General features: G+C 33.2%; 4 protein-coding genes across 5 annotated transcripts; all 4 read left to right on the forward strand.

The window, feature by feature from the left end:
- Window positions 1-1750: 1750 nt before the first annotated feature.
- LOC100649718 (odorant receptor 13a-like) lies at window positions 1751-4979 on the forward strand. 2 transcript variants are annotated; one of them, XM_048412986.1, is made up of 6 exons: window positions 1751-2191; window positions 2661-2913; window positions 3101-3204; window positions 3301-3636; window positions 4040-4315; window positions 4456-4979. In XM_048412986.1, exons 1-6 carry the CDS (start codon window positions 1997-1999, stop codon window positions 4522-4524), a joined length of 1233 nt encoding a protein of 410 aa, XP_048268943.1. In that variant the 5' UTR covers window positions 1751-1996; the 3' UTR covers window positions 4525-4979. The 2 variants fall into 2 exon arrangements, with proteins under 2 accessions (XP_048268943.1, XP_048268942.1); XM_048412985.1 differs by having other exon boundaries at window positions 3101-3636; window positions 4456-4560.
- A 257-nt stretch (window positions 4980-5236) lies between these two features.
- Window positions 5237-13699, forward strand: LOC100643989. Its single transcript, XM_048412769.1, has 12 exons — window positions 5237-5443; window positions 5907-6159; window positions 6802-6905; window positions 7183-7515; window positions 7600-7875; window positions 8009-8073; window positions 11351-11570; window positions 11863-12115; window positions 12405-12508; window positions 12603-12917; window positions 13191-13466; window positions 13590-13699. Exons 1-12 carry the CDS (start codon window positions 5249-5251, stop codon window positions 13656-13658), a joined length of 2463 nt encoding a protein of 820 aa, XP_048268726.1. The 5' UTR covers window positions 5237-5248; the 3' UTR covers window positions 13659-13699.
- A 1025-nt stretch (window positions 13700-14724) lies between these two features.
- On the forward strand, window positions 14725-18242 carry LOC100649161 (odorant receptor 4). The gene is made up of 6 exons (XM_048412989.1): window positions 14725-14957; window positions 15378-15630; window positions 16875-16978; window positions 17219-17551; window positions 17643-17918; window positions 18052-18242. The coding sequence occupies exons 1-6, from the start codon at window positions 14763-14765 to the stop codon at window positions 18118-18120; spliced, it is 1230 nt and encodes a 409-aa protein (XP_048268946.1). The 5' UTR covers window positions 14725-14762; the 3' UTR covers window positions 18121-18242.
- A 1088-nt stretch (window positions 18243-19330) lies between these two features.
- On the forward strand, window positions 19331-20735 carry LOC100643260. Its single transcript, XM_048412770.1, has 5 exons — window positions 19331-19525; window positions 19695-19947; window positions 20059-20165; window positions 20343-20651; window positions 20724-20735. The coding sequence occupies exons 1-5, from the start codon at window positions 19331-19333 to the stop codon at window positions 20733-20735; spliced, it is 876 nt and encodes a 291-aa protein (XP_048268727.1).
- The last annotated feature ends 87 nt before the right edge of the window (window positions 20736-20822 follow it).

The following is a 20822-nucleotide window of genomic DNA, read 5'->3' on the forward strand; positions in this document are numbered from 1 at the left end:
AATCTGCCTCGATGGGTATTTGATACTTATGGTTAGTATAGTATCTGTATTTCGTTTTCCTACTTCAGGTAGAGTAATTCTAAGCTATTCCATTTTTCATTTTTATAAAAAGATGATTTCACTAGTTCTCTATCTATAGGATGATGCTCCCGCTACAAGACGCTTTACTTTCGCTTTTCATATAACGGGCTGCATGTGTCAACTGCTGATGTTCACCTATAGTTGCGATTGTCTGATACGAGATAGTGCGAACGTAGCTAATGCCGCGTATAAAAGCTTATGGTCGCACTTACCGATGGACCAATTTGGAAAAATATTACGCAAGGACTTAATACTGGTTATCATGAGGTCCGCGACACCCTCTTGTTTGACTGCTTGTGGATTCTTCACTGTGTCATTGGAAACTTACACCGGGGTAAGCGCAGATGTAACACGTATAGTTGGAAATCCCGTAAATATGTACCTTTCTTAGTAAAAATTAATTAATTCCTACAATCAAAACAAATGCTCGTACATAACTTTTCAAATCTGATATAATAATATTAATTGCACTCACTCCCTCTCTCTCTCTCTCTCTCGTCGTCTCGCTCACTCTGACGCTTTAAAATACTTAGGATTCAATTCTAAATAACTAATTTTACCTTTAACATAATCATTTTTATCTATTCCATTATGGGTTTTGAACACTACAGTGGCATTTTTCTCCATTCTAAAACATTATCTACAAAAAGTTTGGCAGTTTATGCATGTTGCAAATCAAACTTTCGAAAACGATGAAATGGATCTTCTGTCGCCAAAGTAAGAATCGTAATAATATGTAGCTTCCTAGTTGGTTAAACGCTGTAATGTTTCAAAAATTTTTTGCAAGCTCCTGAATGTAAGCTCCATTTGATAATCACCGAAGCAAATGAATATTTAAACCACGATTAATCAGAGATACTATGGTAATTTCGCTAAGATAATTTTTTCTCTTATACTGAAAAGCTTGTTTAATGAAGTACTCCTAATAAGTATATGAATTATGTAAAGGTGAATTAGTAAGTAACGTCATTGTTATATCAGATTTTATTAGGAACGTTTAAAATCATCACACGCCTAAACTGTTTCTTCGCCTTTCACAGATTTTGAGCTCCGCAGTGTCGTACTTTACATTGTTAAGAAATCAGTCAAACGATAATTAAAATACAAGTGAAATTTCGCATAAAGTAAGGAATTTCAAATACATAGTTTCGCACCAAAGTGATATATTTGTATATTATAGAAAGACAAAATAAAAAAGACTCCTTTATCCCAATGAAATATATTGGGGAAAAAACCCAAGTAGGTAGACAATAACATTCTATTGCGTACTACAAGCACCTGACATAAGACACGGACATAAGAGAACAAATGTTGCCGAAATTTCTTCATTCGTTTTATAACTAAAATATCCCTGAATCTGCACAGCACCTTTCACAAATCATAGAAACAAAATAAAAAAGGACATTTATCATCTTCGTTACTTTAACGCGCCGCCGCTAAACCAAGCGATCTACATTCTTTCCTCGTAGATTCTATCAAAGAAAATTATAGACAACTTTCTTAAGTTGCATGCCTCATTTAACAAGATAAATTTTCCTTTGACGAAACGAAACAGCTGTCGAACAGCACTTCGATTTCACAGAGAGTCTCGTAACCCCAGAATAATATATAACTCGATCGATCCCACCCACTCGTTGTTCATTCGGCACAAAGAATAGTAATCCTGGGCTATCGTGATCGAACGTTCGCTCTTTTCTTTTCTTTCGTTCTTTCTCGTCATTTCTTTTCCGGAACATCAAATAACAGTGCATCAATGATAATAATAAAATAGATACAAAGTACGCTATCGGTGAATGAAAGGATGCCAATACATCAAAGCGACTGATCGTCTCTAATACGTTGCAATAATCGATGTAGACCGTGTACAAGTGTACCAGTTCAATGTCCTAACATACCAGAATATTAGCAGTACGATATGAGATTTCTGAAGAGCCACGACATATCTATCAGCTTGACGTCGATTTTTATGAAACTCGTTGGATTATGGACGTCGAAAAACCAATTGGAACGACGCGTCAGACTTATTACGCAGATTTACACGTTCGCCATTATTCTCTTTGCTCTATGGTTAGAGCTTACGGATATTTATTATTCTTTCGGTGATCTGAGTGTAAGTATTCGAACAATTATTTTTACCAAAATATTTGAAGAGAGATAAATCGCGATAAACGATACAGTTGCGGACTAAATATCTGTAATAGTCTAGTTTCACTTCAAGTATTAAAGTTACAGAAGTTAATAAATCGATATGCAGAACAAAATTCATTGGTTATTTGTGGAATAAAACGCAAGGCATTGTGATAAAAGGTACTATGCAATTTAAAATTTGATAACACAGTTATGAAATTTGTAGCATAATTTGATTATCATTCAAGACAATTACGATGTACTAGAGTTCCTGAAAAAAACATATCTTTTCCATAAAACAGTTGTTTTCTCATAAATTTGTAATATCGTGGCTTGTGCCCTGTTTTTCGTTTGTCGTAGTAATTTGGATTAACAAAAGATTTATATAACGCATAAATGAAATAGGGTCCATCCGTAGTTCTATATTTTCAATACATTCTCTCTGCTTACAGACCTGCCTTTACAACGTGTGCAACATTTTGGCGGTTTTAATGCCTCTTCTGAAGATGACCGTATTGCTTGCACATAAACAAGAACTTTTTCATTTAATCGCATATACGCAACGAAGATTTTGGCACGAGAATTACGATGAGTACGAGAAAAGGATTTATATGAACTGCAAACGTAAATGTACCGTCTTTGTTTGTTTCGTAATATTCACCACCAAAGCGACCCTTATTTGTTACGCCCTTAGTCCAATTCTTGGTAAGTCACTTAATCTTACATTGGACTTTCTATTTTTTTATTTCTTTTCCAAACGAGCACAAAAATATCTAAGTGTAATCTATGGCAGATTTAGGAGGTTAATTGAATTGTTGTTGAACTTTCTTTAATACTATATATTTTCTACTTAATATTTACAAAGAATTATGCCATTCTGTATCTATTCCAGAAAATATTGGAAGGAACGAGTCAGCCAGAGAATTTCTATTTAATATGTGGATTGATCTACCACTGACAATGTCCCCGTACTATGAAATAACATTCATGTTACAGGTACCGGTTAGCTTCTTTTTCTTAATGCTCAACGTATATAGTACCGTTAAATTTAATACCAGTAACAAAATTACGGAAATCTTTATACATTCACAGCTCATGACATTGTACCATATTGGAGTCGGCTACTTCTGTTTCGACAATTTATTATGCGTCATGAATCTACACTTGGCTACTCAATTTCAAATACTGCAATATAAAATGTCCCGCATGACCGATTTAACGAATAAAGGGAAGGGAGAAACAAATCTACAATTTTTCTCAGCATCATCGGCAAATAAATGTTACACTGTCTTTAAGATGTATGTTCAACAACATCAAGCTCTCATAGCTTATTGTGGAAAACTGGAATCGGTATTCAATTTGCCTGTTTTGGCGCAAGTGCTGGCGTTCAGCTTGGTAATGTGTCTCGATGGGTACCAGATACTTATGGTGAGTGTAACGCATTCATATCAATTATACATTTTTAGATTCCTACATCTTAAAGAGTGTCATGAACCGTGTATGCGCAAAGTACAAAGATGTACAGAATACATACTATATATACAAGAATATACAAAATAATCAAACTACTCTCTATAAGCATGCTCTATAACATTTAGTCGATGGAATGACTTTTTATCTAATGTACCCTAGTTTTAATTTTATTCGTGCAAATATCGAATTTACAAAAATATCTGCGGTCTAGAATAGACCATATATTCTACTTACTATAACGATCATGGCAAATCACACGTCGTCTGTAGAAAGTGTCTATATCGAACATTTTAAAAATTATGAGCACTATTCATACTTCAGACAAGTTTTTACGTACTAATAACGCATCTTTGTCCAGCCAGGGGCACCTACCAGAACACGTTTCATCTTCAGCTTCCAATTAATAGCCTGTCTATGCCAATTACTGATGTTCACCTACAGTTGTGACTGCATCATGCAAGAAAGCGCGAGCATAGCTTTGGCAGTGTATAAAGGACCTTGGTCATTTTTGCCTCCAACCAAAAGCGGTATGATGATGCGAAAGGACTTGATACTCGTTACTATAAGATCTGGCGTACCTTGTTGCATAACAGCCTATGGATTCTTCGTCGTGTCTCTAGAAACATACACTCGGGTAATTGAAATGTTGTGGCATTTGTCAGAATTGCAGCGAATGATAAGTTTGACTGCGTAAAACTGTACAGTGTACGAAAATGTAAAAAGTACAAAAAATACACGCCGGATATCTGTTGCTTATACATATTATTGTTACAGGTTTTAAGTACTGCGGTATCATATTTCACACTGTTAAGACAAACTACACAGGAGACCCTCTATTCGTAATATACATATTTCACTTGCAAGTATACAGAATGTATATAGAATGTAAAATAGTAACAGGTGATGAAATATCTAAGGGGTGGTGCTGCAAAGCGAAATAAAACTACAATGAAAAATAAAAAGAATTACATTTGAAGTTTGATTCGTTATATGTTGACGCTTAAAAGTCGAGTTACACTCATATTCAATCATCAAAATAATCCATATTCATAAATCCATTCGGGTGCATATTGCCGCTCGGTATTCTTCTACAACACGAACACGCGAACAAGTGTGTATAAATTTCTTATTATTTTTATAACAATCACTATTCGGTAATTTCGATTGGAACTTTCATATCCACTATTTGCCTTCGTATCCTTCTACCAACCGTCTTATCAAATAATTCAACTATAGTATATTTTTTCGAGAGTTAAAAGTGTTTAAAAGCATCACATCGGTATAGTAGAACATAATGACAGACTAATACGCAAAAACAGTAAATAATAAAAGGAAAATTGATCAACGAACAAATGCGTAATTGACAAATGCATCTTTTATGTATGTTTCCGTCTATACCGAAGGATAGCAATCAACTCTTTCCTTTTTACACCCTTCGTGTCAGAATGGTGTAAGGATGACAAGAGGAAAGAATGATTTAAAATCAACGCGACACCTGTTATTACGATGATTCATATGTACTAGAGCACGCGCGAGCGACAGCTTTAGACACTGTCCAGCCGACACCATGCAAACGGAATTAGACTTGGACATATCGATGGTCTTGTCGAAGTTTTTCTTGAGGAGCATCGGCTTGTGGATATCTGAAAATTCCGCAGAAGAACGTCGGATGAAAATAATGATTATCTATACAGTATGGCATTCGATATTTGCTACTGTCGAAATTACCAGAGATTTCTACTTCACTATATTATACAAAGGGGTGAGTATATTTAACTGGTTTAGTTGTGTTAAATAAAATTGTGTATGTGCTATATTATGAAATAGAATATTCTAGCATTCCAAATATGCAATAATAATAATTCATTATGTATATAGAAACGAAATGAGTGGTAACGTTAGGTTCTGGAAAATATTAAGCAATTGTTACGACCATCTTTCTATTTATTATTAAATCATATGAACAAAAAATACAATTGATCTCTCGACGCCATTTATCGGGATTGTTTCTAATTGTCACGTATCCTCATCGTTTGTTTATATTTAATAAATAAGAAGTGTGAAAGTAACGATATACACAATATTTGCTAATATAATCTAATACTTAAAATCATTCGCGACATATACCATTGGATAATAGTTTATGACACGAGTAATTCAGTTAAAACTCTATGAAACATACAAACAGCTACAGTTATAAAAGAATTCGTAATAACTCATTTCAGGATATTCTTTACGTTACTACCAACATATTAACCGTGACAATGGGTTTAATCAAGATATGTATCATAATGACGCATAAAGAGGAATTTATAAATCTGATCGTATACGTGCAACAACATTTTTGGAATGTTAAGTACGATTTTCGCGAGAAAGAAATTTTGGATAATTGCAAAAAAACTTGCACATTCTTCGTCTGTTCTGTCACCATCATGGGTGCATGTGCTATAGTAGCTTATCTAACAACACCGGTTATTGGTAGGTTCTATTGTTCTATTATTCTGTTATCCTATTCGCTAATAGTGTGCTGTAGATCTTTAATTCAAGTCGGGAATGCTTTACGTGGATGTACGTAATATCGACGTGCTATATATATATATATACAGGATGTCTCCGTAATCATAGTACAAGCTATCGGGATTCGTTATGCAGAAATAGGTCGCAAAAGAGGAGTAACATTTTTTCGTCAACATGAGCAGAAAGACAAGTCGGATACCTCGAAACTTGCAATTAGTACACGGGCATCTGACGGATCTTCAAACACATTTCTCTCGAAAATGAAGCCTTAAACGAAAAAATATTATTCCTTGTTTTCGGTTAATTTTTACCTGTAGAATTACTACCAGATCGCTTATACCAAGATTTTGGAGACGCTCTGTATATAGACAATAGGATACTTCCCCTAGAAATTTTCATACTATTTTATCACATAACTTAAGCAATTTTTTTTTTAAACAACTTTGGTATTGTTACATTAAAATGTTCTATGATTGTGTATACTGTCAAATATTTCTCTACTGTAAAAAACTAAAAATTTGGTAAATACAAAAATGTACCTGACGATAAATAAGCGAAACATTTGATATAGAGAAAAGCATATCATGTAAGCTTTTGTTGCAGCAAATGCCGGAAAAAATAATTCCGAAAGAGTATTGCCATTCAACATATGGCTAAATTTGCCAGTATCTATGTCGCCTTACTACGAAATGATATTTACTCTACAGGTATTTTAGATTCTTGCAATTTTTCGAACGATTGTTATTGTAGCTGGTTGCATTATATGCTTATATTTACTATATTAAACTTACAACACAATGACATAAACTGGGATATCCGCATCTGTGGAACTGCAACGTGCGACAATTAGTTGAAGTACGACGCTAATATATATAGTAATGATTACTATAGAAATGATGCGATATCTCTAACACGATTTTGCAAAAACCAATAGATTTCTTCCGTGGGCTGTAGCAGGAGAAGTAATTTTTGTACTTTTTGCAGATGATAAATATGTATCAAATAGCTGTCACCTACTTTTGCTTCGATAATATTTTCTGCATTCTGGCCATACATTTGGCTGGTCAATTTCGCATACTTCGATACAGGTTTTCAAAACTGTGCGATATAGAACATCAGATAAACGAGAAGGATATGGAATCGATGATAACAAACTATGCGCATACGTTTTATGAAAAATTGAAGATGTACGTTCGACATCACCAGACACTGATCAACTTTTGCGACAGGCTTGAAAATGTATATACGATGTTGATACTTGGACAAGTGTTGGTATTTAGTGTGTTAATTTGCCTCTTTGCTTATCAAGGATTATTGGTTAGTATTTACATGCTATAAACATTCCCGTCATCAGTATTTATTAATTATTTGGGACTTTCTAAATGTTCAGTTTGCTCTTAGGCTGCTGCTCCTCTTGCGAGACGCTCGATTTTTATCTTTCATTTAATCGGATCAATGGCGCTATTGTTTATGTTCACCTATAGCTGTGACGGTGTGATAGAACACAGTGAAAAAGTTGCTATAGGAGCATATTCAGCGCTGTGGACGATCATGCCAATGAACAAATCTGGCAAAATGCTTCGAAACGATCTAATAATGGTGATTGAGCGATCAAGACGAGTTTGTTGTCTCACCGCGAACAGATTCTTCCCTGTATCGTTAGAAACTTATAACAAGGTAAATATAGTATTAAATCTACAACAAATACGCGTTACGATCTATGAAATTTAATGTATAGGAAAACTTTTTAAACAATAGAAAATTACAATTTTCGATATCGTGAAATAATTTGTTTCTTAACATTTTGCAGATTTTATCTACCGCAGCATCATATTTTACGTTACTAAGAAATCATTTAGAAAACGAAATTGAAAAGTGATTGATAAAAGAAAATCTCCAACCAATTCGGTAAAATATTCGTAGAAAATTACTTATGATAGTATTCAAAAGAATTGTGTAGGTACATCTATTAAAAAAAGATAAATCGTTGAATAGAAAATAACCGATAACTAAACATACGTATAATCAACTAGAGTCGCTCGCTTGTGACTTTGCTGGCACAGTAGCTATTTGAATTTATTTTTATTATCCCGTGTTTGTACACCATTTAGATGTTGAATTTCATAAAACGCTCAAACAGGTATTTGTTCATTTTTAATGAGAAGTTCATACGTCGAATGTCTCGTCCCCCGATTAGCAATTCGTGAAATATATCTTGAAAAAAAATATTATCCCGTTTTTTGCTCTTTATGATCTGTATCCAAAAATCCTTTCTTATTCTACGCCTATGTCATAAAAGAAGTATATATATGTCGGGTTGGCGTTAAGATTAGAGTTAGGGTTAAGGGCGTGAAACGAATCCCCATTTGTATTAGACGTTATCATTATGCAATAGAGGAGATATTTACTAGTGCATATACGATTATGATAGAATTTCACAAGTAATCGCGAATAATTAGATACTCGAGAAGCTAATGACATTGATCCTAGGCTCAATAACGAATCCGCGGTCGACGGGATGATAGATGTACGTTCTCACAAAGTCCAAGTCTGACTCTTTGTTAACAAACGTGAAATATTCACTGATCGTAAAGACGTTACTCTTTTCGTCGATGAGATCGCACGAGAGAGAATGACTCTCTGTCCCGATGATGCCACCGAGGTAAAACTATATAGAGTGTGTCTAAGGACACGAGATCCTCGGATACGTCAAGGAAATCCTTCATTCGAAAGGTGAGGGAAATTGGCGTTGCTGCTAATTGGTCAATCTCCATATCGGTGGTTAGAAAAAGATGCTAACCGCCCTTGAGGGGATGTTGCTAGCGGGAAACGTCGTTCGTGGAAAGATAGATTTCTCTTATCTTTCCGTAGTTGGGATAAAGACTATTTGTCTGTTTGAAGGACTTTATATAACTGAAACTTAAGATTTATACATAACATATACTGCGTGTGGCGAGCCATGGGACAGAAATCGTTGAAATGTTTACTGTCGTGCACCGTCCCAAGTATTTCTTTTAAGGAGAGCTATAGAGTTACTTCCTGCCTTTGTTAGACAAAACGTTCATCCCTTGACCGCGGCTACGTTCGGCGACCGGTTGTCGCCTCGAGCCCGAGCTTACTATCATAAATCTCAAATAAATACAGTCAAATCGAATGACAACAATTTCTTAATACGGCTATGGTGGAATCTAGATTACAGTATTGAGAGATCTTCCCAACGATCCAAAGGGAAGGTTCCGGTGTTCTTTCATCTCCGACATATATATGTAGTATCAAAAAAAGAGGAAGGTGTACGCTTTGTAACGCTGCGAGGTTTTAGTGTGGGTCCCGTTTCTGGCTGTCGCTCGTGATCCTACAATGTCGCAGGCGGATCGCCTTATTTGCCCGGCGAGGGGCATACAATGTATCGACTAGCGCATAGTTGTCGCCAAGCAGCGACTTCCAGAAACGTCGATTTCGGTCTGTTGTTTCAGAAGAATGCGGCATATGTGATCATAGGCGCGAACGGTGGCGTGATCCGAGCGTAGTGGGGGTTGTCTCCCCGAGAAGACCAAGAAATGATCTAAGGTCAAAGCAGTCCTTTTTGAAAATTCTAAGAGTACACGTCGAGAGATTGGATGTATAAAGCCGCTAAGTCGAACGAACACGTTGACATTGTTTATCACTGAATAATCGGTCACGCTTTATCATTATATTCATCGTTATTAAATACACAAACTATATCACCTTGTTAACAAATAAAGCATCCTTACTTGTCTTTACCTAGACCCATTTTAAATACTACATATATACAAGGTGAGTCATGAAAAACTACCATCTGTAGCAATTATCTGTCGACTTCATCAAAAAATGTTGAAAGTATGGTATTTAAGCAGCCTAGTCAGATGTGTACATTCTCTAGTATGTTATATTTTTTGTGACGTTAAGATGATTAATCTATTCAGTTGAACATTCTCTACAAAACAATACTAACTAATTTATACCGAAAAACCATTAATTTAGCAGCATTTTAACTTTAATTTGTCCAATTTAATGTACGAAAGGTAACGACGATGTAAACGCAAGAATACCGCTTCGCGTCTTTTCTCGTCTCTTCCATACATTAAATTTAACGAATTACAGTTAAAATATCTGATAAGCTAGCGGTCTGTGTGTATAAATGCATAAGTTGGGAGCTTTCAGTAAAAAATGTCCAGCTAGATCGGTTAACGTTATAAAAGATACATGGTGGCTATTAAAAGCTTTAAAGTTAACTTGATATCTCAAAACATAGGGTATTAGATAATCAACTCGTATACTCATCTGACCAGGCTCCTTAAATACGGTAAACTTCGCTTCAAACATTTTTTAATCAAGTCGAAAGATAACGCATTTTTTCAGATGATAGCTTTTGCTGACTCGTTCATAATGTTTTCAGCGTAAATTCATTCTATGTCAAAATTACGAATTTCATTCGGTACTTTGAAAATCATATCGCGTCTAATTTTTCCATATAAAATGTCATTACATATTAATTGCCTTTATTTTTGTAACTTTAGTTGTAGGTACTTAAAGATAGTATAGTTTATACATATTATAGTCAGCAAATAATGAGATGTGTGTTCGTGTTACAAAATGTGCGTGCTAATACAGAGGATATATGAAACTGCGTACCTGGTATAGTATATCGCTACAGAATTACGTGATATCCACTTTGCAATGAAGATAACAGCTTAATCATTCTCAAAGGAAGCATCTTTATACACCACGTCGTGATTCTACATTCAGAGACAACGACGTAGTGTTATACTTTCCAACTGTACTTCTTCTCTAAGTAACCATACGTTATAGCACAATTTTTACTTCTGGCGACCAAGTAATCAATATGTGAGAAATTGCTAGTTACATATGCACTGTAGGGGGTAATAATCGCACACGCCCTCTCTCAAGCACACGTGACACCAATTCATATATTTTTCATGTTTGTCAATTTCTTATTTGTTTCCGCCACCGTATCGATTCCACTCTACGCGGAAAAGTTCGCTTTAAGTAAGATACGTATCTATTATCAAACGATCGAATGTCTCGATAGATCAAAGCGATGTCACTTCAAGTCACCCTTTCGCTAGGAACCTTTTCTCGCTAAATTTTCTAGCTGTCGCATGATTTAAAGATCAAGATCGAGAAAAACGATCGTCATGCATACTACACGATACACGGATATCTCAATCACATTGTCGCAGTTTCTATTAAAACTCGCGGGTGTCTGGATGACAGTGAATAACGCCGAAGAACGTCGAAGAAGACTCACTATGGCGTTTACTGCAGTCATACATGTTTACGGATTATATCTAAATCTCGGCGATGCTTATTACACGTGGAACGATTTGAGCGTGAGTATAAAGATCGATCGCTGTTTTAAGATTATTTTTCGAAAGTCATAGATATATTTTTCATTTAGAAATCAACAAATTTTTATACGAATGCATTATAAATTTAATTACAGAGAAAATAATTAAGGTGAATACCGAATCTATTGTTTTTATAAAATTTAATAGAAAACTGCAAAAAATATATTAATACGACAATCGTATTACGAAAATGTTTAAAAGATTTATAGAGAGAAAGAAATTGTATCGATGTTCCGACTGGTTTAATATATATAAAATGAATTAACTTTTTCAGCATTGTACCTTCTTGCTCTCTAATACATTATGCATCGTATTGGCGATGTTCAAACTTTTGATATTAAATTTCCGCAGAACGGAATTTAAGGATTTAGTTTTATTTGCACAACAAAATTTTTGGCATTTCAAGTACGACCATGATGAGAAAATACTTTTCATGAAGTGCCGAAAATTGTGCAAGCTGTGGACCATAACGGCATGCTCTTTCACGCAAGCCTCCTTGGCATTTTACATAATTACGCCAATCTGCGGTGAGCATGCATATTTAAAGATCTTCGTTTCTACAAAAAATAAATAAATTAGTCTCGAATAAAAAGAATTCTATAGCTTTACGATCCAACGATATTAACAATCAAAATATATGCTTTACCCTCTTCACCGTCTCCTTCAAAATAATCAAATTAGTTAACAATTACCAAACAATTGACAAAATCCCTATCGAGTCAACCCTGATTCTGAAAGAAATCACAAATATGTACGAACTAATTAATAGAACATAAGAAACGGAAGCTTCAGAATTCATGTTCCATTGTGTTTCAGCGAATATCGGAAAAAACAAATCGGACAGGGTACTTCCGTTCAAAATGTGGGTCGATCTGCCGCTAAGCGTGACACCGTATTATGAAATAATGTTCGTTATTCAGGTATCGTATATCTCCTCCATTTCCGAGTATACTTAAATAGCGAACTCAGGGAATACAACGATAATTTTACTATGGAAGATCTCTGTTTACCCAGCTAGCGACTGTGCAACAAATCGGTGTAACATATTTGTGCAGCGACAACTTCTTATGCATACTGAATATGCACGTGATCTGCCAATTCCGCATACTCCATAACAGACTTTTGAATTTATGGAAGATCATCGACCAGAAAACGGATAAGATCGATTACGCCGACAAGTGCTACATAGCGTTGAAAAAATGCATTCGGCAGCATCAATTGTTGATCAAATTCTGCGAGAAGCTCGAGTATGTTAATACGTTACCGATCTTCGGCCATGTAGTGGTCTTTAGCTTGCTAATGTGCTTCGACACGTATGAGATACTTTTGGTACGTTGAATTTACTTACAGTATAGTAGTAGATTCGTTTTTAAATACGATTTGTTCGAAATACGATTTATCGCAAGTTTTATTATTTCACTGTTAGGTAAGAATCGTTAAATAGCATAAATAATTTAACTTTGGTTATATCCTCCTCAAAATTTCATAAACTTATCTCTTTACCTAGAAACGAAATGCTCATTTCAAGTATATTCGACAGTTATATCAGCTACATCAGAACGATTTCGATATGAATAAACGAGTATTATATTATGTACACAGGCAAACGTATCCACTGGTACACGACTGATCTTCGTGTTCCACATGGTCGGTAGCTTTATTCATATAATTTTCTTCACGTACACTTGCCACGGTTTAATAGAGGAAAGTTCAAATATTAGTTTGGCAACGTATTCAGGCTGGTGGACGATTCTGCCAATGACCGAAACTGGCAGAATGTTACGAGAAGACGTGAAGGTGATGATGATGAAATCAATGCGACCATGCTGTCTGACCGCTGGTGGATTTTTTCCTATATCTTTGGAAACATCTACCGCGGTACATAATCCATTTCGTACTTAACCTTATTCATTCTGGAAACATCGCTTTTTGCAATGCATTACCAGAGATATATAAATTTTTAGATGAATCCTATGACGACACTAAAATTTTATGTTACAGCTGATGAGTACTACAATGTCATACTTTACGCTCATGAGGGAATCATCTATGAAAAATGGGGATAAATAATCCATCATATATATACAAGTACCTATATCATGAAAATATTTGAATATATATGAATATACTTTAATATGTACTTGAAATATATGTTTCGGTAATAATAAAGATAAAGTTAATTAAAATCTTACATCGGAAACGAAAATTCTACACAAAGCGAGCGTAGCGATACTTGCATCGACATCGATATAGCGATAATCCAATATATATGTTTTCTTCTTTTGCTAATGAAATTATCGCTAACATTGGTGAGACTCTTTTGATTTTAGTGAAACCGAACGTAATATTGTTATAAAATTTGCTTGCTTTAATTTGGCTCATGTTCTACGTTCGTTGCTGTCAGCAAAATACAAAGATTCCGAATAACTGGTCATTTGTTCTCCTTGAAAACCAAGAACAGGTACTTAACACTATAAACTGCAGAATACACGCGTACATCATGCACGATAAATATATATACCACTAAAACGTGAAAAGTTATACAAAGAGATACTTACGAAATAGTTGGCGGATAATCTTCACGAATTCTATTCTTTTCTCTAAACGCAGCAACCATGGTCGAATCCTTATCCGTACCCGTATCCAAAAATCTATTCGGCAGGAAACTCTCGTTAGGTAACATGAACACGAGAACAAATAAATTTTATATTTCCGTAACAAGCATTACACGTTCTGATTTTAACAGCAATTTCTCGTAAGAGCGAAGGACGCAACGTTTAACGTTCGAAAACTCAGTTGTAGTCCCTGATTGAAAAGTCGTAGATCGAAAAGTGACTGTAGTCTAATACGTACGGGTGTCTGGAAATGATGAAAGAGATCAATCAACGAACAAATGTATGATTACCTACTACTTCCAAGCTTTTTTCATTTATCCATACAAACCTAACAGTCAAACATTAGTTTCACTCCTCCTTTCATTTCTGTTTTCCTTCCACTACTCTTCCGCTCCTCTTCCACTCCTCTTCCACTTCTCCTTCACTTCACTTGCAAGAATGACAGCAAAAATTAATAAATCAAAGAAGCGCGTCACCTGTTATTACGATGATTCATATGTATTGGAGCATACGCGGAACGTGGCACGCGAGTGACAGCTTTAGACACTGATCAGTCATCATGCAAATGCAACGAGACTTGGACATATCAATGGTCCTGTCGACGTTTTTCTTGAGGAATATCGGTCTATGGATAACCGACTATCCCACGGAAGAACGTCGGATGAAAATAATGATCCTTTACACAATATGGAATTCTGTATTTGCCACAATCGTTATTACCAGAGATTTATATTTTACTGTGTTGTACAAAGGCGTGAGTATATTATTATGATGTATAGAAAAACGGAACGAGCAGTTGCGTTAGATTGGAAAACAATTTGGCAAGGACGACCATTATCTTTCTAATTATTATTTAATCGTATAAGTAAAGCGCATGTATTGATTTCTCGTTTTCCATCTACGGAGATTGTTTTTAATCGGCACCTATCTTTATTGTTCGTTTATATCGGATAATCAAAGAGGTCATTGATGAAAACTCTTCCGGTTACCTATATTTAATACATCAAAAACTTTAAATTCATGAGATACATTATATTTTCTAATTTAATCCACAATAATACTGAAAATCCTTCGTGACATATAACATTCGATAATAGTTTATGACACGTATATTTCAATTAAAACTCTACGAAACGTACAGCTATAATTATAAAAAATTCATAATTCATTTCAGGATATTCTTTACGTTATTACCAACATATTAACCGTGACAATGGGTTTAATCAAGATATGTATCATAATGAAGCATAAAGAGGAATTTATAAAACTGATCATGTACGTTCAACAAAATTTTTGGAATGTTAAGTACGACTTTCGCGAGAAAGAAATTTTGGATAATTGCAAGAAAACTTGCACCTTCTTCGTCTGTTCTGTCACCATCATGGGTACATGTGCTATACTAGCTTATCTAACAACACCACTTATTGGTAGGTCAAAAATATTCTATTCGTTTACGGTGTGTTCCATTTTTTTGATCCAAATTGTGGATGATTCATATGGATATACGTAATATTCAACCGATATATATATATATATATATATATTTGTCTATCAGTGTTTATTGGTTAGTACAATATTTGCGGAATATGAACATTTTTATTATATATATATTATATTATTATATTATTATTATATATTATTATTATTATATATATATATATAGATTATATATATTATATAGATTATTTTTAGTTATACGACATAGTATATCGATGTACATGTATTTGATGTATATGTATGGTATAAGAATTTGTGAAAGGAGTATATTATTATCTATATATATAATATATAAATAACATATAATATATATATATATATTATATATTATATATTATATATTATATATTATATATTATATATTATATATTATATATTATATATTATATATTATATATTATGTATTATGTATTATATATTATATATTATATATTATATATTATATATTATATATTATATATTATATATTATATATTATATATTATATATTATATATTATATATTATATATTATGTATTATGTATTATGTATTATATATTATATATTATGTATTATGTATTATGTATTATATATTATATATTATATATTATATATTATATATTATATATTATATATTATATATTATATATTATATATTATATATTATATATTATATATTATATATTATATATTATATATTATATATTATATATTATATATTATATATTATATATTATATATTATATATTATATATTATATATTATATATTATATATTATATATTATATATTATATATTATATATTATATATTATATATTATATATTATATATTATATATTATATATTATATATTATATATTATATATTATATATTATATATATATTATATTATATATTATATATATATTATATGTATAGATAATAATATACTCCTTTCACAAATTCTTATACCATACATATACATCAAATACATGTACATCGATATACTATGTCGTATAACTAAAAATAATCTTTTCTCAAAAGAGAACTTTGATTCGGTGCTGCAATATTAAAATGTTTAACAATTGCGTATACTAACAAATATCTGTCTGCTGTAATAAGCTAAAAATTCGATAGGTACAATAATACACCTAACGATAAATAAGCGAATCATTTCATATGGAAAAAAGTATATCATCTTAGTGTTTGTTGCAGCAAATGTTGGGAAAAATAAATCCGAAAGAGCATTTCCTTTCAACATGTGGCTGAATTTACCATTGTCTGTGTCGCCTTACTACGAAATGATATTTACTCTACAGGTATTTTAGATTCTCGCAATTTTCTAACGATCGTTATTGTAGGTAGTTGTAGTACATGCTTATATTTACGCGGAACTACAACCTGTGACAATTAGTTGAAGTTTCACCCTAGAATCCTCTACTTTATATAAATCTACATGACCTTTCTTATCAATGACTAATCAATTTCTGTGATTTTGCAAAAACCAATAGATTTTTTCCACGGACTGTAACAGCGAGAATAATGTTTACTTTTTGCAGACGATAAGTATGTATTACGTATCGGTAAGCTATTTTTGCTTCGATAATGTTTTCTGCATCTTGGCCATACACTTGGCTGGTCAGTTTCGCATACTTCGATACAGGTTTGCAAAACTGTGTAACATGGAACGTCGGATGAAGGAAAATGATATGGAGTCGGCGTTAACAAAGCATGCGCATGTGTTTTACGAGAAATTGAAGTCATGCATTCGACACCATCAGGCACTCATCACTTTCTGCGACAGGCTTGAAAACGTGTATACGATGTTGATATTTGGACAAGTGTTAGTATTTAGTGTGTTGATTTGCCTGTTTGCCTATCAGGGATTATTGGTTAGTACAATATTTGCGGAGTATGAACATTTTTATTATGAAATTTTGTTTTATATATTTGGCAATTTCTAAACGAACAGTTCTCTCTTAGGCTGGTGCTCCTCCTGCGAGACGCTCCATCTTCGTCTTTCTTTTAGTCGGCTCAATGGCTCTACTGTTTATGTTCACCTATAGTTGTGACAGTGTGATAGAACATAGTGAGAAAATTGCTATAGGAGCATATTCAGCGCTGTGGACGATCATGCCAATGAACAAATCTGGAAAGATGCTTCGAAACGATCTAATAATGGTGATTGAGCGATCAAGACGAGTTTGTTGTCTCACCGCAAACAAATTTTTCCCTGTATCATTGGAAACTTACACCACGGTAGATATAGTATCGAATCTACAATAAATACACGTTACGATCTATGAAATTTAAAGCATAGAAAAAATTTTTAGACACTAGGAAATTGTAATTTTCAATATCGTAAAATAATTTGTTTATTAACATTTTGCAGATTTTATCTACCGCAGTATCATATTTCACTTTGTTAAGAAATCGTGTAGAAGACGAAATTGTAAATTGATTGGTAAAAACAAATCTCCAATCGATTCAATAAATTGTCCTGAGTAAATTGCCGTTAGATATATATTGTACTATTCATGCGAATTGTATATTTACATCTGTTAACAAAAATAAATGAATTTTAGGAAAATAACTAATATTTAATATATATATATATATATATATATATAATGAATAATCACTGTGGAGCTTTTCCTATAGTACTTCAATATCTTAATATCAGCCAATCATTGACGACATACGAACTTTTTTTAATATTTATAGTAAATCTTAAATTAATTCTGTATCATAATGGTGAATTTCATTCACTACTCTACAATCACAGTCGTTTAATTTTTCCGTATAAATATAATATCAGTAAATATCATTTATTGCTATTTCTATTATTTTGAGTCATATATATTGGATCATATATTTGGAATCATATTTAGTTTTGTATAGTTTATGATAGCATAACTTACATATTGTTGGCAGCAAATAGCGAAATGTATTTTCATGTGACAAAATGTAGGTGCTAATACATAGAAAATGCACGTACCTTCATACTCATAAATTAAATTGTATATATCTTTAGTTAACACAGTCCAAATGTCGATCGAGTCAACTCTAATTCCGAAAGAATATTTTGAATAATTGATCATCTGTCCTCCTTCAAGTGTGTTCTTCGTTCAGTGCAAAGAACAGATCCTATGTATTATTATATGCATATTATTACATTATTATTATATACAAAACAAGTTGCAAAATGCACATGTGTATCATACGCAATAAAAGTACATAACACTATAATGTGAAAAATTATAATAAAAATGCTTACGAAACAACTGACAAATAGTCTTCGTAAATTTTATTCCTTCATTCGTGAACAGCAATAAAAGAATGTTAAGTTAACAACCACTGTGTTCTTCGAACGTTCTCGGACAGCAAAATTATCGATGTACCGCGTATGCTTTATCGTTTCCCCGAATACCTCCATCCGTCTGAAATCGTGCATAATTTATCAATCCGATGCTTCTTCCCCTTTCCGTTTTACACCACAAGAGAGCAATTACAGTGACGTGTAAAATAACCAGTTGTCCACGAAACATAGCGGACATGCAAAACGAACGGGATAATCGAGATAAGTATGGAGACTCAGGTATGGTTAATAAAAAACCTGAAGATTCTCTTGTACATTGGAGCTTGGAGCACACTACCGTTCAAGACTCAAAATGAGCTCGAAGAAAGGCAGAGATCTGTCAATCACCCTCGTGTCCTTCTACATGAAAATCGTTGGCTTTTGGCTGGTGAAGAACCATGTCGAAGAACGTTGGAGGAACTTTGCTATGATTTATACAACTTTCGCAATTTTCGTTGCCATCGTGGTCGAAATGAGGGATCTGTACTTCACTTGGGGAGATTTTAGCGTAAGTGAAAAATTCAATTTTGTTATAGTAACATGAAGAATAATTTTTCGAATTAACAATTTTATGGATTTGAACACTATTCGAAAGATCTATTGGATCAAAGCAGTTTTTGCTCTCGCGGTAGTTTAGAAAATATCCATCGTGTACGTGTACTGTTATTTGATTATAGGGTACTGTATACATCGTGTGCAACCTCGTAACTATTATTCTAGTTTTGTTCAAAATTTTGGTTTGTTTTGTATACAAAAAGGAGTTACTTAGTTTGATACGATACGCGAAAACGAATTTTTGGCATTCGAATTACAATTCACACGAACGAATGATTGTGGATAGGTGTAAACGTACTTGTACGGTTCTCGTTTGCGTCTTCACTTTCTTCGCTCAAGGAACAGTTATCTCTTACGTGATAGGACCAATTCAAGGTGAGACATTTATATAATCATCGTACAAAGAACGATATATATTGTTAACTAGCTTTCTTGATTAAACGATATTAATTAAACTAGCTTTGCTAACGTATTTATATTATTCAGCAAATATTGGAAGAAACGAAACAAATCGAATACTTCCATTCAATATATGGTTGAACGCACCAATATGCTACATGACACCATACTTTGAAGTCGAGTTTATCATACAGGTACTAAGAATTTGTTAGTTGCTAAAAACGATTAAAAGAACAAATGTTTTAATTCCCACGACTATATTTATCAAAGTTAATTTCAAATATGTATATTCCAAAATCGCAAAACATAAATTGAATAAAACCACGTATACGCATATGATAAAAATAAAATTACATTTTGCATTTCTACAGGTTTTGTGCCTGTATCATGTTGGCGTATGCTATCTTTGTTTCGACAATATTTTATGCATTATAAATCTACATACTGCTGGACAGTTTCGTATCTTACAATATAGACTTGAAAATATGTGCGGTGTAAATAACAAGGGAAAATTGTCGTACAGCGTATGTAAATATATGAAACTTAAAACCTATATTCAGCAACATCAAATGCTCATTGAATATTGTAAAAAACTTGAACAAGTGTTTAATTTGATTGTGCTTGGACAAGTATCGCTCTTCAGCTTATTAATGTGCCTCGATGGATATTTAGTACTTACGGTATGCATAGTAGTATCTATATTTTAAAAACTATTCCGTAAAAATAGAAATTTAATGTTGAAATAATTCTAGTCTGGTTCATAGCAGTAATAATTTTTGATATTGCGACATAGCAACAATTCCAATCTTCTTTATTTTTTGTGAGAAGAAAGTAGAAGAAAGTAATATGTT

The sequence above is a fragment of the Bombus terrestris genome, chromosome 15, assembly GCF_910591885.1.
Source record: "Bombus terrestris chromosome 15, iyBomTerr1.2, whole genome shotgun sequence".
Taxonomy (NCBI): domain Eukaryota; kingdom Metazoa; phylum Arthropoda; class Insecta; order Hymenoptera; family Apidae; genus Bombus; species Bombus terrestris.